The sequence below is a fragment of the Rhinatrema bivittatum genome, chromosome 5 (genome assembly GCF_901001135.1).
Source record: "Rhinatrema bivittatum chromosome 5, aRhiBiv1.1, whole genome shotgun sequence".
Lineage (NCBI taxonomy): Eukaryota > Metazoa > Chordata > Amphibia > Gymnophiona > Rhinatrematidae > Rhinatrema > Rhinatrema bivittatum.
The window spans coordinates 214075335-214101002 of NC_042619.1; the positions used below are offsets into that span (position 1 = coordinate 214075335).

At 46.0% G+C, this 25668-nt stretch overlaps 1 protein-coding gene across 8 annotated transcripts in view; it reads left to right on the forward strand.

Annotated features, from left to right (window-relative positions):
• The window catches only part of CASK (calcium/calmodulin dependent serine protein kinase), a 1033919-nt gene that overhangs the window by 712230 nt on the left and 296021 nt on the right, over positions 1-25668 (forward strand). For all 8 annotated transcript variants that reach the window (XM_029603127.1, XM_029603128.1, XM_029603131.1 and 5 more), the window contains one exon: positions 8104-8225. In XM_029603127.1, the coding sequence (XP_029458987.1) occupies positions 8104-8225 (122 nt within the window). The remainder of the gene's footprint in view (positions 1-8103; positions 8226-25668) is intronic.

The following is a 25668-nucleotide window of genomic DNA, read 5'->3' on the forward strand; positions in this document are numbered from 1 at the left end:
GACCGGGAGCACGCGACACACCTGCCGGTGCTTGGCGACACACTGGTGTGTCGCGACACACCAGTTGAGAAGCGCTGTTCTAGGGTATACATGTTTAGTTCTTTGTCTATCCCCATGTGCTTTAGAACAAAGACCACTGACCATTTTAGTAGCCACCCTCTGAATTGACTCCATCCTATTTATATACTTTTGAAGGTGTGGTCTCCAGAATTGTACATAATATTCCAGGTGAGGTCTTACCAGGGACCTATGCAGGGGCAATATCACCTCCCTTTTTCTGCTGACCATTCCTCTCCCTATGCAGCCCAGCATTTTTCTTGCTTTTACTGTTGATTTATCCAACTGTTTGGCCATCTTATACTCCTGGGGGAATTCTGTGCTATTGTGGAGCACAGAATTTTCTCAAAATTCCCCTCCTGCACAGAATTTGGAGAAAGGCCTGAGGGCCACGAGCGGAGCCCATCCTGCTTGCGGCTGAAGTTGAGAGAGGTCTGCAGTCCGCGAGCAGAGCACATCCTGCTCATGGCAGAAGAGGGTGGCCGGTGGTCATGGGCGGAGCCCATCCCACTCGTAGCAGAAGAAGAGGGAGGCCAGCGGCCACAAGTGGAGCTCATCCCACTTGCAGCTGAAGTCAAGGGAAGCCCCAGTGGGCCTCCAACTGAGTATTGGCTTGATGTGGTTTCTACATGATTCTGAATTTTGAACTGTTGTTCATGCTTTCTCCTTTCCTTTAATTGACTATTGCAATGGCCATTATTTATGCATCCATGACATCACATTGCGTCCCCTTCAGATTCTTCTCAATGCTGCTGCTAGATTGATTTCTGGAGTGAAACGATACATGCACATTACTTCCACACTTATAGACTTAAACACTGACTACCTATACAACAGCTCATTGAGTACAAAATTGGTCTCACTGTATTTAAACTCATACAGCCGGGAACTTGCCTCTGGTCAAATGCCCTACTTAAGTGATACCAACCCTCAAGACAGCTTAGATCCTCTCAGATAGGCCTGTTAGATGTTCCTTCCCTAAAAAAACACTCATCTCTTTTTGCAATAAGAGAGTCCATCTCTTCAGTGGCAGCTCCCATACTATGGAACTCCTTTCCTGAAGAAGTGCGTCTTTGTTCGTGTATTAAAACATTCAAAGGTCTTCGCAAAACCTTACTTTTTAAGAAGACTTACTTTTGATTACTACAGGCTTGTTATCCTCCATATTAAGGCATGCTTTCAGGTCTATTTAATGTTTTTTTGTTTTCTCTGATTCGTTCGTTAATTATGTCTAACATACAATTTTATGATATCTGTTAATCATATGTAACATACATTTTTCAGGCCTTCATTGTATTAAGATGACTAATTCATTTTAATAAATCTAAATCTATCCCATTCGTGGCCGAAGTCGAGAGAGGCCCTGGTGGGCAGCGAGCAGAGCCCACCCCACTCGCAGCAGAAGAGGAGGAAGGTCGGTGGCCATGAGTGGAGCCCATCCCACGGCAGAAGAAGAGGGAGGCTGGCGCCATGAGCGGAGCCCATTCCGCTCACAGCAAAAAAAAAAGAAACAAGAAAGACTGTGTGAGAGAGAAGTATGGCAATGTGAGGGTGAATGTGTTGTGCCAGAGAGAGTGAGTGAGTGTAGATGTGAGAGACAGAGATTAGGAGCCTGTATATATGAGAGAGGGATTGGGTGGGTCTATATGCGAGTGAGAGAGAGGGTGCATGTTTGAGTGTGCAGGGGTGTGTGTGTGTGTGTGAGGTAGCCTTTGTGAGGGTGGGTGAGAGTGTGTTCAAGAGAACCAGGGTGTATATGTACAAGATAGAGAGGGAGCCTAAGTATGTGTCTGTGCATGAGAGAGGGAGCCTGTGTGAGGGTGTGTGTGTGCATGCATTTGAGAGGGACAGAGGGGAGTCTATATGAGGGGAGTATGTGTGTATGAGAGGGACAGAGGAAGACTGTTATGTGCAAGAGAGAGAGGTAGCCTGTGTATGAGGGTGGGTAGTTGTTGTGTACAAGAGAGGGAAGGGTGTGTATGTGCAAGAGAAGAGAATACCTGTGTAAAGGTGTGTATGTGAGAGAGGGTCAGAGGGAGCCTGTGTATGTGTGAAACAGAGAGAGGGAGCCTGAGAGAGGAGTCAAACTCTGAGTGGAGATAGTGGAAGGGGTTGAGTATGGAGGGGAACACTAGTGGTAGTGGAGTTGGGGCCTATGAGAGCAACGTGAAAGAGGTCTGCCCAGGGGACTGAGGCAGAACTGACACTCGTATAGTGTACTTTTATGGGAATTCTCAAAATATTTAAAACTCTGCATCTTTGAGTAACAACTTTTCTGCATTACATTTTAAATTATTTTCACCAATATAAAATGAGCAGAATTTTACATTGTTGTGAACAGAATTCCCCAAGGAGTAACCTTAAGTTCATCAGATACAATTACCCCCAGATCTCTCTCTTCCTTTGTGCTTAGAAGAATTTCACCTCCAATACTGTACCTTTCCCTTGGGGTTTTGCATCCTAAATTCATTACACTACCTTTTTTTAGCATTAAATCTTAGCTGCCTAACCTTAGATCTTTCCTCTAGCTTCACTAGCTCTCTCCTCACATTTTATACACCACCTTGGCTGTCCACTCTTACAGATTTTGGTATCATCGGCAAAAAGACCAACCTTTCCTGACAAGTCTTTCTGTTATGTCACTCACAAAAATGTTGAAAAGAACCAATCCCTGAGGCACACTGCTAGTAACCCCCCCCCTCAGTGAAAACTCCATTTACCACTACCCTTTGTTGCCTCCTACTCGGCCAGTTTCTAATCCACGGCTCGATACAGTAAGGCCGCGGTAAAAACAGTGCGGCAGTGTCAGGCGCACCCTTCCTCCCCGCACGCACAGTTCTCTTCACTAACTCCCCGATACTCTCCTCTAATCGCATGCAAATGCATGCCGCGGCTGTGAAGCGTTAGGGAAGGGTTATGCCCGCGCAACCCATTTTACTGTATAGGCGCTGTAACAGCGCCTATACAGTAACCTGGGTGCGCTGGTACCTGTCATTTCAAATGACATTTGAAATGACAGGCACCAGGAAGTGTAAAAAAGTGTAAAAAACAAAAAACCTGTGTGTTATATAAAAAAATAAAACAATTTTAAATACCTGTCGGAGGACCGTGGGTCCAGGCGGCCGGTGGGCGGCGGGCAGCCATCAGCGGCATCCGGTAGTCCCTTCTCCCTTCCTCCCTCCCTCCCCTGCCTGGATGAGCGCCAAAATCGCACGGGCGGGTCGGCAGCGGGGGGGGGGGGCGGGAGCGGCGGGTAGGCAGCAGCAGGATCCAGGGGGGCAGCGAGATCCGGGGAGGATCTCGCTGCCCCCCTGGATCCTGGCCGCTGCACGGGACCGCCTGCACAGGAAAATCGTGCAATTGGCCGCTGAAGACGTGACGTCACACCCCGTGACGCCAAACGTCGTGACGTCACGTCTTCAGCGGCCAATTGCACGATTTTCCCGTGCAGGCGGCCATCTTTATTTTGCCACCTACCTGCCTGCCCGATCGAACACGCTGCCACTACTCGCTCCCCGGATCTCGCTGCCGCCCCTGGATCCTGCTGCCGCTGCCCCCCCGGACCCCGCTGCCGCTGCCCCCCCGGACCCCGCTGCTGCCTACCCGCCGCTCCCGGATCCTGCTGCCCCCCCCCCCCCCCCCCCCCGCTGCCGACCCGCCCGTGCGATTTTGGCGCTCATCCAGGCAGGGGAGGGAGGGAGGAAGGGACTACCGGATGCCGTTGATGGCTGCCCGCCGCCCACCGGCCGCCTGGACCCACGGCCCTCCGACAGGTATTTAAAATTGTTTTATTTTTTTATATAACACACAGGTGTTTTGTTTTTAACACTTTTTACACTTTTTACACTTACCATAGCAGGCCCGAGCCTTGCTACTTTTTCGCTTTGGGAGGAGGGGACCGGACGGGGCTGCAGGAGACCGGACGGGACCAGGGCGGGTAAGCAATGTTTTTACACTACACTACACTAACTCCTACTAGGGGGAGGCAGTAAACTAGCAGGTTAAGGCCGCGGCAGAACAGCGGGTTACGGAGGAGATAATATCAGCGCCCCTTACAGTATCGCAGGGGAATAGCTAATTCCTTCATTATACAGCTTTTTCGTTCATTTACATGCTGGGTGCGGAAAGGGTTTAGGAAAGGGTTTAGGAAGCGCTAAGGACGCGTGAAACTGGAGACTGTATCGCTGGATGGCCTTACTCGTCTGTATTGTGTGCTCCCAGCACGTTACAGACCGGGAATCTTTAACTCAACGTTACTGTATCGACCTGCCAGTGAGTTACTCTAGTATCTATATCAAGGACGCACAATTTTGATTTGATTTATATTCTGCCTGTCAGACACTTCAAAGTGGATTACATTCAGGTACTGTAGGCATTTCCCTGTCCCCAGAGGACTCACAATCTTGTACATGAGACAATGGTGGTTGAAGTGACTTGCCCAAGGTCACAAGGATCAGCAGCGGAATGTGAACCCTGGCTTCCCTAGTTTGTAGCCTGCTGCTCTAACCATCAGATCATTATCTCTTTCACTCAGCTCCTCCAGGTCTGCCACTCTAGCCTTCAAAGGTCGGACTTGTTCTCTGAGAGCCAAGAGCTCTTTGCATTGGGCAGACACGTACAGCCTCTCACCAACTAGTAGATAATCATACATGTAGCACTCGGTGCAATAGACTGGAAAGCCCTCATCTCATGCTAAACTGCTGTCTTCATCTTAATATTATTGAGTTCTTAATTTAGGTTGCTTTGGGAATAGGAATGAGTAAATCAAGTCCTTTAACTTTATGGTGTATTTAATGTTAATTTGACAATGACCTGCAAGGGGACAATTAATCAATTGATATGAGCTGGGTCAATCCCTTGTTATAGATAAATCCCTGATTGATTTTTGATGTGAAAATCTCTTGTCCTCTTACAAGGGATAAAAGCCTATAAATTAAAGACTATGCCTAGGGGTGGGAGAGAGAGAAAAGTACTAAAGATTTTTACCTACCTTGTCCTAGCTGCTGTTTTTTTCCCTGAGGCGCACACACTAAAGATTAATTTACCCCACAATTTCACCTCTCCCCCAAACTTTTAAGTCCCAAAATTACCCAGCAAGCAATACTCAATTATTCTCTTCAGCCACCAGCAATATCTTTTCTCAATACTCCTTCAGGATTGAGGGTTACTGAGCTCTTCTCCTGCAATGTCTTGTACTTCAAAGGCAAATTAGTATTAGCAAACCCCTGGCAGCCATTTTTGTGCACTGCCACAGCTTAAAAGCCTGCCTCTCCATTAGTACTGTCTCTCAGCTTGGAGTCAACCCTGATCCTTGTCATGGCCTCTGTTGCTCTTAATTCTTGTTCGAGTCTTGCTATCCGTTGGTCCAGGTCTGTGGCCTTCCTAGTTCTTGTCCCTGCTTTAGCCTTGTGTGTTTTGGCCCAAGTCTGTAGTCAACTTCTATTTACTCTGGTCCTGTTCTTGTTCAGTATTGGTCTTGTTTTTGTCTGTTTGCCTCTTTGTCCTGCATCTTGCGGTTCGCTTTCTGTTCTGCATCTGTTTTGTGCACATCCTTTTTTCTCTCTGTTCCTGAAGTCCTGCCTTGCTCTTTTGAGTGTACTAGGTGTACCTCCTGGTAAGTCCTGCCAACCACCAGAACCTGAGAGCTCAACCTGAGGGTGGTGGAGCTGGCCGGTCCAGGCAAAAGATCCTGGTGCCAGACCAGTCCTGTCGTGCACAAGCCTGCTTTATTTGATTCCAGCCCTGCTTCTGATCTGGAGGTTATCAGCAGCCATGCTGTCATATTTGTGGTTAAAACCTAAAATCAGAAGCCCTATTTAAAAGCTGTACACTGTTTGTTTTTCTTATTCTTTTGCACTTTTTAAACAATCATTACAGTGATAAACTAGAAAACCCACATAGAAATAAGAGCCAAAGAGGATAGCTACAGCATAGCCAAGAAATGGACAAATATCTGAAAAATGCAGAAGCACAGTGTATGTGAAACTCCTCACACTGCAGAATAAAAATGTTATTTGAAGACCTTCCATAAAAAAGTCACCATTTTGGTTGCTCCTGAGCCTGGCAGATTGGAATTCCGACAGTGAAAATCCCAGGGGTTGGGTTGATGTAAACTAGTACATTTTCATTACTGTTCCCCTCTCATTTAATTTATTTTACATAATTCAAAAGATTATGAAGGCACTATGTTTGGTCTGTTACTGTTTGGTTGAACTTTATGTATTTTATTTTGTTTTTAATTAATTTTTACTTTTTAGTTCTACTTTTTATGTATGTTTATTGTTAACCGTTTTGATTAATCCTCAAATTGTAAAAGCGGTATATAAATAAACATTTTTAAATAAAATAAATAAATAGTAGCATCTCCTCCTATTCATGTCAAATTCCTGAGTAGTTGCCTCTTCTTTACTTATAAACTTCTCTGGAATAAGAGATAGACCCTGTGTGACAAGACAAGATCTATCATCAACTAATATAACTGTCAGTTTGCAATTCTGAATATTTAGTTTGTGAGACATCCACTTAATTGAAGAGAAGGGAGGTTACATATCCCCAAAGGCAGTTTTTGCTGTGTTTTATACATTGAGGAGCTGATGCAATCAAGTGCGCCCAGCCTAGCACACAGGTTTATTCTCAGTTGGACACACATTTTGAACACGCTAGACTAGCACCTGATGCAATAAGGAGATTAGCGCTTCCAAAATGTGCGCCCAAACAACTGCATAGCTGATAGTGCTCATGACATATAAATTCCACATAGATGAGGCTATTATCTATTACCCTCTGATGCAGAAAATTGCCAGGCGCCCAATGCAAACTTTTTAATGCGGCAAATTTATCACCAGTCCTAGAGCTGAAGTTAAATCAATCCGCGAGTCAAGAGCTCTTGCTAAATTTTAAATTATTGTCCTCGTGTGGTTCATCCTACCTAGTTTCATTGCGATACTCATTGGTGTTTAAAAATAAAAGTATAATGTAGCTAGATGTAAAAAAACAAAATTTTGGATGCAGAATTCACTGTACACGCAGAATAGTAAGAGGAAAAATCGGCCTCAAGTGGAATAAACAGATGCGCGCCTGTTGCAATTATGGGTGCCCGATATATTTGAGCGCTGAGGATGCTCAATTTTTCCCTAGTGCGTCCTTTTTAATGCAGCACCTCATTTTAATACTGCGCCGGGCGCCCAGGGGATGCGGATTTGCACATGTTAGGGAAACGGGCGCTCAATATGACCACCCATTTTACCGTGTGTCTTACTGCATCAGCCCCTGAATGTGGATATTTGAGTACAGCAGCACATTGGATTTAGTTAAATGTATGAAGGTAGGGGAAATGAATGAGTTGAATGAACTTTAAATGCCACTTATTTCACATATGAGAGAGGATAGAAACATTAGAAGAATGGGGGTTATCAGCCTTCTACATGAGTTATTTTAAATAATTTTTAACATAATGCTGCTTTTAAGCCTTTCCATCCTCTAATTAGGCTTGAGGTCATTTCTGTTTCTGTAATTAGTTTACCTCCATAATCTGAACATTACACTGCAGGCATCACCAAATAGGCATGTTTTATAGAAAATAAGCTTATTCTTGTAGAATTTTCTTTCATGCTTTTAATAAGACTTTTAGGAGTATTGAATAGTAGTGCCAGGGAGCTCAGTGCTTCTTCCAGCCTTGCCAATGTCTGTACTTGGGTTACTTAAGTACATTTATCTTTGGCAACCCTGAGTGTTTCCATTTTAAGTGCGTGTGCTGGGGTTTTTACAGAGCCTGGAAGTGTAGTAATGACAGCAACTCACTGAAATATCAACGAAAGGTAAAGCAGCTATGTAGGTACTTCATCGGATATGACATTGAAGCTGTAGGGATTTGAGAAATCAGCCAGAGGTTATAGATCATTATGCCTTTAAGAACAATTCTAAAATTCTTGTTCTATTAATCACAATGAATAGAGGAATTGCTGTTCCAAAGGTCATTCTACCAGAATTCCTTGCTTTCTTCACCTTTTTTTTTTTTTTTTTTTTTTTTGCTCCTTTTGTCCATAGGAGCAGTCTCACAGGTACTGGACAGCCTGGAGGAAATTCATGCACTTACAGACTGCAGTGAAAAAGACCTCGATTTTCTTCACAGTGTATTCCAGGATCAGCATCTTCACACATTATTAGATGTAAGTCTCTCTTACTTATTTAATTTATAGCTCGCTGATCTACCAGTCTCAGCAGGTTACAACTAATTTACAAAGTCAATAAAACATAAGTTTAACAAAGCATAAGAAAACAATAGCGCATAACCCCTATCTCTTTTCAGTATCCCTGGAAGCAGCTTGCATTGGCCTTAAGATACCTTTCTCTTCCCTTGGAGCTGCTCCGATTTCGTCAGCCAATAAATAAAAAATCTGAATTCTTCTATGGAGGTTTGATATTCAGAAAATAGATTAAAGTACAAAAGCATCAGCATGTATTTTACAATGGCTTGTCAATTTTTCCTTTAACAGACTTGTTCTCATTTTTACATATATTTGAAATTTCCAAAATGTTTGATTGTCATGGCTTCATTTTTGGTATAATGTTTATCGGTAGAATTTATATATCAAATAACTGTCTGTACAGCAAAATGTAAAAAGTATCACCACCAATGTATTTTTATAACCTGATGCTGTGTGTAAATGTAAATACTTGTTAATTGCAGGGTATAATGAATTATTAATGTAAATCATGTGACTACAATGGGTAACGGAGGTGAGTTTTATGAAGGCTAGTGGAATGTCTGTAAAGAACGAGCATCTTCAGACCAGACTCGAAAGTGGGGGGAGAGAAAAGGTGCCTGACATGTTAGCAGACGATGTGAGTTCCAGAGGTAGGGAGCAGTAAGAGACTAGGCAGAAAGAGGAGCAGCATAGGAGAAGGGGGAAAGGGCTGTGCTTTAGTGTCGGTAGTAGAAGGACTTTAATGAGAGATGATAGCTGATAAGTAGGGATGGGTAGGATCAGATGGGAAGCCACGAAAGGACTTAGGGAGGAAGTAGGGACAGATTTATGGAAAAGTAAAATAAATTCTTTCCATTGCATTTGGAATTAATTGTAGGAAAGCAGTGTGGGTGGAAGGGCTAGGGTGAGAGAGGTGAGGGGAGCATGCATTAAAAACTTTACAAGGTATGTTTTAACCAAAAGTAACCCAGTGTAACCAAAAAGAGCTGTTGAAATAAGTTTTGGTGGAACTGAGAAAATACCAGATAGGCTGTGTTATCTCTTGGTCCCTCTTACTCCTCTCTTATCAATAAGTATGAGTTAGGTCCCTAGAGTGATGTTCCTTCAGCAAGATGCTGTGCTGCTTTACATTGGTCTTTATTTACTTTAAATTTGCACCTATACACTTTCCATCTACTGTGCTGTTTCAGCCCAAATTACAGAGGCAATTGCAGCTTCTTCCACTTTCCTCTATTTTATTTATTTATTTCCAAAACTTTGATTATGCTGATCCTCCTTTCTCAGCGGATTACAGCAAATGCACATAATAATAACACAATCCACTAATGACATAACTACAAAATTTCTGTATACTTTACATAACAACCCAGAAGAGGGAAAAAGAAAAACTGAGAGAAAACCAAGTTGAGACTAGGCTGGCTCATCTCCAAAAGCTAAGGTGAATAAATATGACACCTTTTGGTGTCATGAGGGCACCAAATGTGCCCTCATGACACCTTTTGGTGTCATGAGGGCACATTTGGTGCTGGTTAGGACACCGTGCTCACATCCAAGACATTACACAGACTTTGTAAGGGTCTGTGATGGACATGGTGCGATTACAGTGCGGGCACCGGCGGAATCCCGACGCCATGGCCATGAAAAAATTGAGCCGCGGTACGGTCGACGGCCAGTAGGCCGCGAGGGCCAAACTTGACGGTAATCGACGGGAAACTGGTAAAAAACTTCTCTTCCATGCTCAAACCCAGACGCCATCCATTGCATCAACGTCGTCAGAGCTGGCACAGTCAACTTCGCGCCAGCATCTAACTCTGGCCGGTGACCGTCTGGCATCGACGACTTCTCGGCCTTTGACACCCTCTACTCCCCCTCAGGATCGAGGGGATCGTAGAGATAAACATTGCCACCGGCATCGAAAGTCTCAGACCATCGAGGGAGCGAAATCATCGACCTTGCCATCTTCCGGGCCGCCATCGAAGAAACCCCGTCCAGAAAAGGCACCAACCGTTTCGGCAACCGGGTCACTGAGGCAACCCTCACCCGACAGGGTATCGAGAGCCGCAACTCTGCCTTTAACGGTGGTCCTTCTGGCTATGCCTCTGCCTCCTTCTTCTTTTCCGGAGCCGGGGCTGCTTGCTCCAGGTCTCCGAGGAAAAACTGGACCGGGTGGTTCAGGAGACCATCGATAAGGCAATGCATCGACTCCAGGTTCCTCCGACTCCGGTACCGATTGCGTAACCGACCCGATTCCAGCAGCGTTGGCACCGCTGCTCTCGAGGATGGAAGCACTCATGGCCGCCTTTCCACCGATGATTCCTGGGTCACCGATGGTTCCAGTGCCTTTCCCGCTTGCTTTGTCATCGGGAGGAGAAACACCGTTCCACATCCCTCCATCGGGAGTTCTGCCGATGCCGATTCATCTGGTGCAACTGATCCACCCATCGGTGCCGACGCGTCCATCAGCACCACCGAGCCATCCATCGATGCCCTCGATGCTTGCGCCTGTGCCTTTGATGCCTTCATCGGTGCCTCCAGTTATTCCTTCAGTCCTTCGGAGCCTCGGCCAGGACCTTCAGGGATCCCACCGCCCCGTCCTCCTCTAGTCCCTAGAGCAGCAGGTGCTGATCCCTACGACACCTGGACTGATGATTCTTCACCAGACACCGATGATTTGCCTTCACCACCTTCACCTACTGAAAGCAGAAAGCGTTCTTCTCCAGAGGACCTTTCCTTTATAAATTTTGTGAAGGAGATGTCTGAATTGGTTCCCTTCCAATTGCAGACTGAACAAGATGACAGGCATCAATTGATGGAGCTGTTACAATTCCTGGATGCTCCCAAGGAAATAACCTCCATCCCTATCCACCAGGTTTTTCTGGATCTCCTCAAAAAGAACTGAGAACATCCTAGCTCTGTGGCTCTAGTCCACAGGAAAGCTGACACCACCTATCTCGTTCAGTCAGCTCCAGGCTTTCGCAAACCTCAATTGGATCACCAATCTCTGATTGTCTAATCTGCCCAGAAAAGAGCAAGGAGGTCAAAACCTCACACTTCCTTTGCCCCAGGCAAGGAACAGAAATTTCTAGATGCCATTGGTCGCCGTGTCTTCCAGGGATCAATGCTCATCTCCAAAATTGCCTCTTATCAGCTCTATATGACCCAATATAATAGGGTCTTATTTAAGCAGATTCAAGACTTAACAGACTCCCTACCTCAGCAATTTGAGCAACTCCAAACCCTAGTAAACAAGGGTTTTGAGGCAGGGAAGCATGAGATCAGATCATCTTACGATCTCTTTGACACTGCTACCAGGGTATCTGCAGCTGCTATCTCGGCAAGACGATGGGCCTGGCTCAAGTCTTCCGACCTTCGCCCTGACGTACAAGACAGATTATCCGACCGGCCTTGTGTAGGAGATAATCTGTTTGGCGAGCAGATTCAATGAACAGTGGCGGAACTCAAGGACCATCATGAGACTCTAAGACAGCTCTCTCTGATGCCTTCTGAGTACTCTTCAAAACAGCCCTTCTGGAAGGACTCTAAGAAGTCATTCTTCCACCCAAAGAAGTCCTACCCACCACCAACTAGAACCCGTTCTACGAGACAGTTTCAAAAAGCCCAGTCTCGTCAGACTCAAACAAAAACCACAAGCGGCTCTTCAGCCAGGCCCTGCTTCCAGTTTTTGACTCCTGCATAGAGAGCAGCAGCCAGCTTCCATTGCCCCACATACCAGTGGGAGGTCGTTTGTGCCATTTCAACAAGTGGCACTCAATCACCTCAGACCAGTGAATCCTAACGATAATTGCTCAAGGTTATCATCTGAACTTTCTCTCCATTCCACCGGACTCCCCACCTCTACCGATATGGAGAACATCCGATCACTCCATCCTTCTGGAACAGGAGGTCTCCCTCCTCCTCCAGTCCAAGGCAATAGAACCAGTGCTCTACTCTCAGCACGGCCTAGGGTTCTATTACCGGTACTTTCTAATCCCCAAAAAATCGGGAGGCATTCGTCCAATTCTGGATCTACATGCCCTCAACAAGTACCTCCATCGAGAGAAGTTCAAAATGATAACCTTGGGCTCTCTTCTTCCTCTTATACAAAGAGGAGACTGGCTCTGCTCTCTAGACTTCCAGAACACATACACTCATATTGTGATAATTCCATCTCATCGCAAATACCTGAGGTTTCTAGTAGGCCCCAAGCACTATCAGTCCCGAGTGCTTCCATTCGGCCTCGCGTCTGCACCACGAGTCTTCACAAATTGCCTCGTTGTAGTTGCAGCCTTCCTCAGGACTCAAGGTGCTCACATCTACCCCTATCTAGACGATTGGTTAATCAGGGCTCCCACTCAGCAAGCTGCTCTGTCGTCCCTGCATCTTACTTTACACACTCTAATTTCACTCTGATTTCTCGTCAACTACGACAAATCCTACTTAGTCCCATCTCAAACCTTATTGTTCATTGGGGCAGACTTGGACAACTTGCAGGCAAAGGCTTTTCTGCCTCGACAGCGAGCTCTCACTCTCGTGTTTCTTGCACACCAGCTGCAGTCTCAGCACTCCACGACTGCACTCCACTTTCTCATCCTCCTAGGACACATGGCATCCTCAGTTCAGTCACCCCAATGGCCCTCTTGGCCATGAGTCATGCAGTGGACTCTAAGGTCACAATGGACTCAATCCATTCAGCCCCTGTCGACCATTGTCCACGTAACAGATTCACTCCGTCAGACTCTCGCCTGGTGGAGAAATGAAATCATTCTCCTCCAAGGCTTGCCCTTCCTGGCTCGAAGCCCTCAAATAACTCTCACCACCGATGCTTCCAACCTCGGATGGGGAGCCCACGTGGCTGATCTGTAGACACAAGGATCTTGGTCTCCAGAGGAAGCCAAACACCAAATAAATTTCCTGGAGCTGTGAGCAATCAGATATGCTCTCAGGGTATTTCAGGATCGCCTCTCCAATCAAGTCATCCTGATCCAGACGGACAGCCAGGTGGCCATGTGGTACATCAACAAACAGGGAGGGATGGGCTCCTACCTTCTGTGTCAGGAAGCTGCACAGATATGGACAGAGGCCCTCTCTCACTCGATGTACCTCAGGGCCACCTACTTGTCGGGAGTGGACAATGTGTTGGCAGACAAGCTCAGTCGCATCTTTCAACCGCACGATTGGTCTCTCAACCCCTCAGTAGCGAACTCGATCTTCCACCAATGGAGTTATCCTCAAATAGACCTCTTTGCGTCACCTCAAAATCGCAAAGTAGACAACTTCTGCTCTCTCACTCGCAGCCAACACTATCAGCCAAGAGACGCGTTCTCCCTATTATGGTCAACCAGTCTCCTATATGCATTCCCTCCACTTCCACTTCTCTCAAAGTCTCTCATGAAGTTACGTCAGGACAAGGGAACCATGATCCTGATAGCACCCCACTTGCCGCGCCAAGTGTGGTTTCCAATACTTCAGGATCTCTCCATTCGCAGGCATATTCCCTTGGGAAAGGACCCGCTTCTATTCACTCAAAACGACGGGTGCCTCCGCCACCCCAATCTTCAAGCCTTGTCCCTGACGGCATGGATGCTGAAAGGTTAATCCTTCAGCCACTTAACGTTTCTGAACCAGTTTCTTGTGTCCTGATTGCTTCACGGAAGCCTTCCACGAGAAAATCGTATTCTTACAAATGGACCAGGTTTACGTCATGGTGCTCTTCTCAGTCCCTTGACCCTTTTACCTGTCCAAACACAAAGTTTCTGGACTATCTCTGGCACTTGTCAGTCAGGTCTAAAAACTTCCTCCATGTCAGTGCGGTAGCCGCCTTCCATAAAGGTGTCGGGGATGTTCCCATATCAGTACAACCCCTTGTTACACGTTTTTTGAAGGGCTTGCTTCACCTCAAGCCTCCTCTGCGTCCTCCGGCCCCTTCTTGGGACCTCAACCTAGTTTTGGGTCGGCTCATGAAACCACCATTCGAGCCTCTCCAATCCTGTGAACTTAGATATCTCACATGGAAAGTGATTTTCCTTTTGGCAATCACTTCCGCTCGCAGAGTTAGTGAATTACAGGCTCTATTTACCTACCCGCCTTACACTAAACTTCTGCAGGACCAGGCAGTACTCTGCACTCACCCTAAATTGTTACCTAAGGTAGTTTCCGGAGTTTAATTTCAATCAATCCATCATACTACCTATCTTTTTTCCCAGGCCCCATTCCAATCCAGGAGAGCAGGCTCTGCATACTCTTGACTGCAAACGGGCTCTAGTGTTCTACCTAGACCATACAGCTGCCCACAGGAAAAGCACTCAATTGTTTCTTTCCATCCTATCAAATTGGGGCAGCCTGTGGGTAAACACTCTCTCTTCCTGGTTGGTGGACTGCATAGGGCATTCCACTTCAAGACCGTTTTAAAGCGCACACTGTGAGGGCCATGGCGACTTCAGTAACACACCTACGATCAGTGCCGCTTCCTGACATTTGCAGGACTGCCACCTGGAGTTCTCTCCATACTTTTACAGCCCACTATTGCTTGGACAAAGCCGGAAGACAAGATTCCATCTTCGGCCAGTCTGTCTTGCGCAACCTATTTCCAACGTGACGTACCAACACCCTTCCGCCTGCCCGGTGGGGTTCAGTATGCCTTCGGCCAAATTTCATCCCAGGCCTAGTGCCTTGCATGCCTGAGTACATTTGTGCATACTCGGACATCCTCAGCTCGGTACTCACCCATATGTGAGGACTACCATCCTGCTTGTCTTGTGAGAACACCTGTTACAGGTAAGCAACATTTGCTTTCTCACAGGACAAGCAGGATGGTAGTCCTCACATATGGGTGACATCAGGATGGAGCCCAATCACGGAACACTTTTGTCAAAGTTTCTAGAACCTTGACTGGCACCACTGAGCATGCCCAGCATGCCACCAACCCTGCATCCAGCAGGGGTCCCCCTTCAGTCTCTTTTTTTTCCACGCAGCTTTTGCCACGTGGCGTGAGGAGCGCTCTCACGTATTCCTGACAGAAATTTTTCTTCAGGAAATAATTTCAAAATTTGCAAAACTTTTCACCCCGGCTGGGGTCCCCCTTGTACCCCATCGATACCCGCGACCGTTCGGTAAGTTTTACTAAATTTTCGGTCGGTTACCGACGATTCCAAGTTTAGGCCCAGAGGTCATCAACTGCGCCGCAGCCTAAATTTTCGGCGGCAACAATGGTGATGGGTTTTCGAAGGTGCCCGGACTGTCCTAGGATGATGTCCATCACTGACCCTCACCAGGTTTGTGTGCTTTGTCTGGACCCTACCCACGATGTGAATACATGTACCAACTGTGCCCAAATGACCCTCAAACAGCGACTGGTTCGTTTGGAAAAGATGGCTTTATTGCTTCATTCCAAAAGCTTTCTTCAGTTAAAGCTGCTAAGTCTTCGATGCCGTAGTCAGCCAAGTCTAGTCTTCGGTGGGATACCGATGACTCCCAATCCACATCGCAGACTTCTACTTCAGCGCCGGACACGAGTAAGGCCGAGTATCGGGAAAAACATCTGCATCAACATTGGAAGACCTTGCCATTCGATCCAGGTGCACCGGTGGCATCGACTTTCAATTTGATTGAGCCACCGAGGAAGAAGGCCTGTGCCAAGGAGCCCCAAACCTCCTCCATGCCAGGTACACCGAGGCGTTCCCCACCCTCGGTGGGAGCAGTGGCTGAGACTCCACCTATACCGGTGGACATTCCGGCAGCACCCTTCCAGCCTCCTACTCCAGACCTGGTCTTAACGCCAGCGTTCCATGAGGAATTGAACCGGATGGTTCAAGAGGTGGTGGTGCAGGCTTTCCATGGACGTCCAGTTCCATCGGAACCAATGCCAGGTCCGATTCTGACACCAGATCTGATGCCAGCGATGCTCGCACCGCTACTTGACAGGCTGGACACCCTCATCGGTGCTCTGCCTTCGGCACCGATGAAAACACAGATTCCTCCTGGTCCATAGACGCCCATCCATCTCTCCTCTGAGGAAGAGGGCATACAGATGCCAGACCCGATTCCGGGCCCTTCTGGAGTTTTGCCACCGAGGCATCCACCGAGCCCTTCGGTGCCCCTCCTGCCGCCGATGCTGCATTGACCTCCTCCGATGCCAATACTGATGCTGCCGGTGCCATCACCGATGCCTTTGGTGCTCCAACCTCCTCCGGCCGGAGGAGGACCCTTTTTACCATCTGGGGGAACCGTTGGGCACTGGAGATCAACCCTATCAGCCTTGGTCTGACGATTCTTCATATTCCCAAAACACCGGTGATATCCCATCCAAGTCTTTGCCTCCAGAAGAGAGGAGGGAGGTCTCCACCAGAGGACCTCTCTTTCATAAATTTCATCAAAGAGATGGCAGAGACTATACCATTCATTCTCCAGACTGAAGAAGACTCCAGGCACAAAATGTTAGAAGTCCTTCAGTTTGTCGATGCACCTAAAGAGGTGATTCCATACCGGTCCATGAGGTCTTCCTTGACCTTTTAACGCAACTGGGAGCATCCAGGGACAGTCCCACTGGTTAACCGTAAGACTGATGCTACTTATTTGGTCCAGTCAGCACCTGGCTTCCAGAAAATTCAGCTGTCCCACCATTCAGTGGTGGTCGAGTCCGCCCAGAAGAAGGCCAGAAGGCCTCGACCTCATTCATTAGTGCCTCCTGGGAGGGAGCAGAAATTCCTCGACGCTTTTGGTCGTAGAGTCTTCCATGGAGCCATGCTAATTTCCAGGATTGCAGCTTACCAACGCCACATCTCGCTATATAACAGGAACCTATTTAAGCAGCTCCAGGATCTTTCTGATTCCCTTCCTGACCAGTTCCAGGACCAGCTCAATACCATTCTTAAAAAAGGTCTAGATGCTGGTAAGCATGAGGTACGCTCTGCTTATGACATCTTTGACACAGCCTCCAAGGTGTCAGCAGCTGGAATAAGTGCTAGGAGGTGGGCCTGGCTGAAATCTTCAGATCTGCGTCCAGAGGTTCAAGAGAAGGATTTAATTCTTAGTGGAACGCAGGATTTGGTGAGAGAGGTAACGGTGGGGGGCCACTTGGCAACAGTAATCATAACATGATCAATTTTAAACTAATAACTGGAAGGGGGGCAATAAGTAAATCTGCAGCTCTAACACTACATTTTCAAAAGGGAAACTTTGATAAAATGAGGAAAATAGAAAAAAACTGAAAGGTGCAGCTGCAAAGGTTAAAAGTGTTCAACAGGCTTGGACATTGTTTAAAAATACAATCCATACAATCCTAGAGGCGCAGTCCATAGGTATTCCACGCATTAAGAAAGATGGAAGGAAGGCAAAACGATTACCGTCATGGTTAAAAGGTGAGGTGAAATGATTAACTCGAGCTAATTGATTGCCTTGTCCTTCTCTCTCTGTGATATGTATAGCCTGGCCATGGCTTGCTTAACTGACTACAGTCCTTACTCACTGCTCGGGGAGGGGGGGGGGGTAGGTTTGGATGGGTGGGGAGCTGGGGATGGGTTATGTCTTTCTTGGTGGTATTGTTTTGAGGTGAGAATAAGTGTCACTCTTGCCTCATTGTGATTTGTTCTGTTTGTAATATTTTGAAATTCCAATAAAAATTGCTTAAACATAAAAGGTGAGGTGAAAGAGGCTATTTTAGCCAAAAAAAAATCCTTCAAAAATTGGAAGAAGGAACCATCTGAAGAAAATAGGATAAAACATAAGCATTGTCAAGTTAAGTGTAAAACATTGACAAGACAGGCGAAGAGAGAATTTGAAATGAAGTTGGCCATAGAGGCAAAAACTCATAATAAAATCTTTTTTAAATATATCCAAAGCAAGAAACCTGTGAGGGAGTCGGTTGGACCATTAGATAACCGAGGGGTTAAAGGGGCTCTTATTTATTTAACAGCTTTTTTATACCGGTATTCATATGAACATCATATCGGTCTACATCAAACTAATAGTTAGAAAATACATTGAACAGGGTGGGGCAAACTGGAGCAGGGTGGGGAGAAAACTGGAGTAATAGAGGCAGAGAAAAGTTAACAGAGAATGCATGACAATGAGGTCAAAACAACGCAAAGTAGAATAAATAGTTAAAATAGTTAAAATATTTTTATTTTATCTGTTAGGGAAGATAAGGCCATTATCTTATCTAAGATAATGTCCTTATTATCTTAGGGAAGATAAGGCCATTGCAGAAAAATTAAATTAATTCTTTGCTTCTGTGTTTACTAATGAGGATGTTGGGGAGATACCAGTTCCGGAGATGGTTTTCAGGGGTGATGAGTCAGACGAACTGAACGAAATCACTGTGAACCTGGAAGATGTAGTAGGCCAGATTGACAAACTAAAGAGTAGCAAATCACCTGGACCGGATGGTATGCATCCTAAGGTACTGAAGGAACTCAAAATGAAATTTCTGATCTATTAGTTAAAATTTGCAACCTATCATTAAAATCATCCATAGTACCTGAAGACTGGAGCGTGGCCAATGTAACCCCAATATTTAAAAAAGGCTCCAGGGGCGATCCGGGTAACTATAGACCAGTGAGCCTAACTTCAGTGCCGGGAAAAATAGTGGAAACTATTCTCAAGATCAAAATCATAGAGCATAAAGAAAGACATGATTTAATGGAACACAGACAACACGGATTTACCCAAGGGAAGTCTTGCCTAACAAATCTGCTTCATTTTTTTTGAAGGGGTTAATAAACATGTGAATAAAGGTGAACCGGTAGATGTAGTGTATTTGGATTTTCAGAAGGCGTTTGACAAAGTCCCTCATGAGAGGCTTCTACGAAAACTAAAAAGTCATGGGATAGGAAGTGATGTCCTTTTGTGGATTACAAACTGGTTAAAAGACAGGAAACAGAGAGTAGGATTAAATGGTCAATTTTCTCAGTGGAAAAGGGTAAACAGTGGAGTGCCTCAGGGATCTGTACTTGGACCGGTGCTTTTCAATATATATATATATATATATATATATATATATATATATATATATATATATATATATATATATATGATCTGGAAAGGAATACGATGAGTGAGGTTATCAAATTTGCGGATGATACAAAATTATTCAGAGTAGTTAAATCACAAGCAGACTGTGATACATTACAGACAGGAAGATTGGGCATCCAAATGGCAGATGAAATTTAATGTGGACAAGTGCAAGGTGTTGCATATAGGGAAAAATAACCCTTGCTGTAGTTACACGATGTTAGGTTCTATATTAGGAGCTACCACCCAGGAAAATGATCTAGGCATCATAGTGGATAATACTTTAAAATCATCCGCTCAGCAGTCAAAAAAGCAAACAGAATGTTAGGAATTATTAGGAAGGGAATGGTTAATAAAACGGAAAATGTCATAATGCCTCTATATCGCTCCATGGTGAGACCACATCTTGAATACTGTGTACAATTCTGGTTGCCACATCTCAAAAAAGATATAGTTGCAATGGAGAAGGTACAGAGAAGGGCAACCAAAATGATAAAGGGGATGGAACAGCTCCCCTATGAGGAAAGACTAAAGAGGTTAGGGCTGTTCAGCTTGGAGAAGAGACGGCTGAGGGGGAATATGATAGAGGTCTTTAAGATCATGAGAGGTCTTGAACGAGTAGATGTGACTCGGTTATTTACACTTTCGAATAATAGAAGGACTAGGGGGCATTCCATGAAGTTAGCAAGTAGCACATTTAAGACTAATCGGAGAAAAAAAATTTTCACTCAATGCACAATAAAGCTCTGGAATTTGTTGCCAGAGGATGTGGTTAGTGCAGTTAATGTAGCTAGGTTCAAAAAAGGTTTGGATAAGTTCTTGGAGGAGAAGTCCATTAACGGCTATTAATCAAGTTTACTTAGGGAATAGCAACTGCTATTAATTGCATCAGTAGCATGGGATCTTCTTAGTGTTTGGATAATTGCCAGGTTCTTGTGGCCTGGTTTGGCCTCTGTTGGAAACGGGATGCTGGGCTTGATGGACCCTTGGTCTGACCCAGCATGGCAATTTCTTATGTTCTTATGTTCTTAGGCTGTCTGACCTCCCCTATACAGGCAATAACCTCTTTGGCAAGAAAATTCAGGAGTCGGTAGCTCAACTTAAAGATCATAATGAGATGTTGCGGCAACTCTCGCTGGGCACATGGAGTTCTCCACCTCTTCTAAAAGCCCTTTCAGAAGGGAGGCTAGACGAACCACCGTCAAGGCATGCAGATACTACCCTCCTCAGACTCGGTCTTACCAGTCCAGACCATATCAGAAGTCTCAACCTCGCCAGCCTAGGCCTCAGAAGATGCAGCCTCCTTCACAGCCTGGTCCTCCTTCGGGATTTTGACTGCCCACTAGAGAGCAAATGTCCACTCCTACCACAGCCACATCTACCAGTAGGCGGCCGTCTCAGCCACTTTGTCAATATCTGGCACACTCTCACCACAGATCAGTGGGTCCTGTCAATGATAACTCAAGGTTATCATCTCAACTTTCTTTCAGTCCCGTCAGACTCTCCAACTCATCTGGCCTGGAGTTCCACCGATCACTCTTCCCCTCTGGAAGGAGAAATCACATTCTTTCTTCAAGCCAATGCCATAGAACAAGTTCCCTCTCTGCAAAGGGGAAAGGGCTTCTACTCAAGATACTTCTTAATACCAAAAAAGTCGAGAGGCATTCGACCGATATTAGATCTTCAGGCCCTAAACAAGTATCTACGAAAGGAAAAGTTCAGAATGGTAACCTTGGGCGCTCTACTCCCTCTGCTCCAACAGGAAGATTGGCTTTGCTCTCTAGATCTACAAGATGCGTATATGCACATAGCAATAACCCTGTCTCACAGAAAATTCCTCTGATTCCTTGTAGGAAACAGCCACTTCCCGTACAAGGTGCTCCCGTTCAGCTTGGCGTCTGCCCCTCGTGTCTTCACGAAATGCCTGGCAGTAATAGCAGCACACTTAAGGCGACAGGGCACTCACATCTATCCTTATCTAGATGATTGGTTACTGAAGACCCAGTCTGCGGAGGTGGTTCTTCAATCCCTCCATCTCACCTTGCGACTACTACTGTCCTTGGGATTTCTAGACAATTATCAAAAATCCAAATTGTCTCCATCCCAAATTCTTTCCTTCATTGGAGCGGATCTCGACACGATCCAAGCAAAATCTTTTCTTCCCAGGGATCGTGCACATACGCTTGCCACACTTGCAAACACTATGCAGACTCTCCAAACCACTTCTGCTAGTCGTGTTCTCATTTTGTTGGGCCACATGGCGTCCTCCATACATTTTATTTATTTATTTATTTAAATTCTTTTAATATACCGATGCTCAAGACCAGGTCTTATCGTACCGGTTTACAATGAACTAGGGGGAAAAAACCAGTTAACAATGGAAGCAAGAAATTACATTATAACAGGGAATGTGGAACTTGGTTGTTAGAGAAAAGGATAGGTTAAACAATTTCTAACTGGAGAACAAAGCAAATAAGCAGAAACGTGAGTGTTTACAGCATTATATACAAAATTACGTCGTGTGTAATATAAGGCAAGTTATATTAAAGTGCAGTTAGCCGAGAAATAGTTCCTTTTTTGAGTTGCTGAAGGAGGACGCAACCGCGGGGTGTGTAACTGTGGGGGTGATCCTGCGGTTTCTTCAGGGGTATGCTTGGGCGAACAGCCAAGTTTTTAATTTTTTTCTGAAAGTGATATGGCAATGTTCCTGGCGGAGATCTGGCGGAAGAGTTCCAGTGATGCGGACCGGCAGTTGATAGAGCACGTTTTTCAATGGTGTTGTGGAGAACGGACTTTTTTGGGGGAACCTGGAGGGAATCTCTGTATGCAGATCTGGTGGGTCTTGCAGAGGCGTGTGGTTTGAGGGGTATGGTAAGCTGGAGCGAGGATTCCTGAAATAAGGTTTTGTGGATAATAGTAAGTGTCTTGAAGAGAATTCTGTGGCGAATGGGTAGCCAGTGGAGTATTTTTAGAATCGGGGTGATGTGGTCCATGCGGCGAGAGTTTGTGAGGATCCTGGCTGCAGCGTTTTGCAGCATTTGAAGAGGTTTGGTAGAAGAGGCCGGGAGACCTAGCAACAAAGCATTACAATAGTCAATCTTTGAGAATAGTATGGCTTGAAGGACCGAACGGTAGTCGTGGAAGTGTAGAAGAGGTCTTAACTGTTTTAGTACCTGTAGTTTATAAAAACCTTCTTTGGTGGTGGTGTTGATGAATTTTTTGAGGTTCATTCTGGAGTCTAGGAATGCCCCCAGGTTTCTCACTTGACTTGTTAGTGGTGTGTTGGTATTGAAGGCTAGCGGGTTATTATCATTGGGGGAAATGATTAGCAGTTCGGTCTTGGACGTATTGAGTACGAGGCAGAGACTTGTGAGAAGGAGGTTGATGGTGTGGAGGCAGCTATTCCAGTAGTTTAGGGTGTCTGAAACTGGATCCTTGATGGGGATTAGGATCTGCACATCGTCTGCATAGATGAAGTATGTGAGGTTGAGATTATTGAGGAGTTGGCATAGGGGGAGAAGATATATGTTGAATAGGGTCGGCGAGAGAGAGGAACCCTGGGGAACTCCTTGTTTGGCAGCTACAGGGTGAGACTCTTTGTTGATTATTTTAACTTTATAGTATCTGTCGCTTAGAAAGGATTTTAACCAGAGGAGTGCAGCCCCTGAAATGCCTATTTCCATCAGACGGTTGATGAGGATTGTGTGGTTAACTGTGTCGAACGCTGCCGAGATGTCTAGCAGGGCTAGTAAGTATGATTGACCTTTGTCGAGACCCAACAGGATGTTGTCCGTTAATGAGAGAAGGAGAGATTCTGTATTTCTGCATTTCCTGAAACCGAATTGCGATGGATATAGTATGTTGTGGGATTCGAGGTAGTCAGTGAGTCTGGTATTGACCAGCTTCTCCATTAGCTTGGCTATGAAAGGTAGGTTAGCGATAGGGCGAAAATTTGTGGGGTTAGATGGGTCCAAGTTGGGTTTTTTTAGTAATGGTTTCAGCGAGGCTGTTTTTAAAGCATCCGGGACAGTACCGTTTGAGAGTGAACAGTTTATGATGTCGGCCAAAGGTTACATCGATGGCTCAACTTGCCATGAGTGTTACTCAATGGACTTTAAAGTCCCAGTGGTCTCAAGCCCACCATCCAATGTCCAACATTGTCCATGTCACCAGGCACCTTCGTCTCTCACTGGCTTGGTGGATCCAAGAGAGTCCAACCTGCTCAAAGGCCTACCATTCCAAGCTCCAGAACCTCAGATAATTCTGACAACAGATGCTTCCACTCTGGGTTGGGGAGCACATGTCAACAACCTGCAGACTCAGGGTACCTGGTCTGCTGCAGAATCACAACATCAGATAAATTTTCTGGAGCTCAGAGCAATCAGATATGCCCTTCTAGCCTTCAAGGATTGCCTATCCAACAAGGCAATCCTAATCCAAACAGACAATCAAGTGGCGATGTGGTATATCAACAAACAGGGTGGAACCGGCTCTTACCTGCTGTGTCAGGAAGTAGCTCAAATTTGGGCTTTAGCTCTATCTCATTCCATGCTACTGAGAGCAAGCTACCTGGCGGGCGTGGACAATGTACTAGCGGCCAAACTCAGTCGCACATTTCAGCCCCACGAGTGGTCCCATAACCCCGCGGTGGCGGAACACATATTCCAACAGTGGGGGTATCCGATGATAGATCTCTTTGCGTCGATTCACAACCGCAAAGTGGAGATCTTCTGCTCCCAACGTCGCAGTCCCAGGACTCCACCAAGAGATGCTTTCGCACTCTTGGACAACAGGTCTTCTGATTGCCTATCCCCCACTTCCACTCATAAGCAAGACTCTCGTGAAGCTACGTCGAGACAAGGGTCTCATGATTTTCATAGCCCCGTACTGGCCGCGACAGGTGTGGTTCCCCAGCCTTCGCGACCTCACAGGCCATCCACAAATTCGCCTGATCTCTCAGAACGCCGGGCAGCTGCGACATCCGAACCTCCAGACTCTGTCACCGACGGCCTGGATGTTGAAAGGCTAATATTACAACCCCTTAATCTCTCGGACTCAGTATCCCAAGTCCTATAGCTTCACGAAAGCCTTCTACTAGGAAATGTTATCATTCTAAATGGAAAAGGTTTTCCTCATGGTGCACAGTAAAGGCGTTAGATCCCTTTACCTGCCCCACAACGAAATTTCTAGACTACCTCTGGCACCTCTCCGAGTCTGGTCTTCAAACTTCCTCCATTAGAGTGAATGTCAGTGCGGTGGCCGCCTTCCATAAGGGTACGGGTAGGGTGTCTATTTCGACACAACCCTTAGTAGTGCGCTTTATGAAGGGCTTGCTACACCTCAAACCACCTCTCCGTCCCCCGGCCCCTGCTTGGGACCTTAATGTGGTATTAGCGTGACTCATGAAACCTCCGTTTGAGCCTCTGCACTCCGAGTTACATCATCTCACTTAGAAAGTGCTCTTCCTTCTAGCTTTGACCTCTGCTTGCAGGATCAGTGAGCTACAGGCTCTGGTAACCTACCCCTCTTATACGAAATTCCTTCAAGATTGGGTGGTCTTTCACACTCATCCAAAATTCTTACCTAAAGTAGTATCAGAATTTCATTTAAATCAATCCATTGTACTACCCACTTTCTTTCCAATACCCCACTCACATCCCGTTGAGCGGGCTCTGCATTTCTTGGACTGCAAGCGGGCGCTAGCCTTTTATCTGGACCGCACTACAGTCCATAGGAAATCCACCCATCTATTTGTCTCCTTTAATAAAACTCAACTGGGAATCCCTGTGGGCAAACAAACTCTGTCCTCCTGGCTGATAGACTGTATTTCTTTTTGCTACCAGCAAGCTGGTCTTCCAATCCAGGAACGCGTTAAAGTGCACTCTATTCGAGCAATGGCAACGTTCAGTGCCTCTTGCTGACATTTGCAGAGCTGCTACATGGAGTTCTCTCCATACATTTACAGCTTATTATTGCCTAGACAAGGCTGGTACACAAGATTCAATCTTTGGCCAGTCTGTTCTTCGCAATTTATTCTCAACTTAATACCCAACTTCCTTCCAACACCTGCTGGGAATTTCAGGCTGCCCTGTTAACCAAACCCACCCCTATTGTTGTGCCTGTTGCATGTCTTTGGGTGCTTTTGGTACATTGCTCGGGCATCTTCAGCTTGTTATTCACCCATCTGTGAGGACTGCCATCCTGCTTGTCCTGTGAGAAAGCAGAGTTGCTTACCTGTAACAGGTGTTCTCACAGGACAGCAGGATGTTAGTCCTCAAGAAACCCACCCGCCACCCCACGGAGTTGGGTACGCTTGCAATTTGTTTTATTTTTCGCACGTACTTTTTACTATAAACGAGACTGAAGGGGGACCCCTGCTGGATGCAGGGTTGGTGGC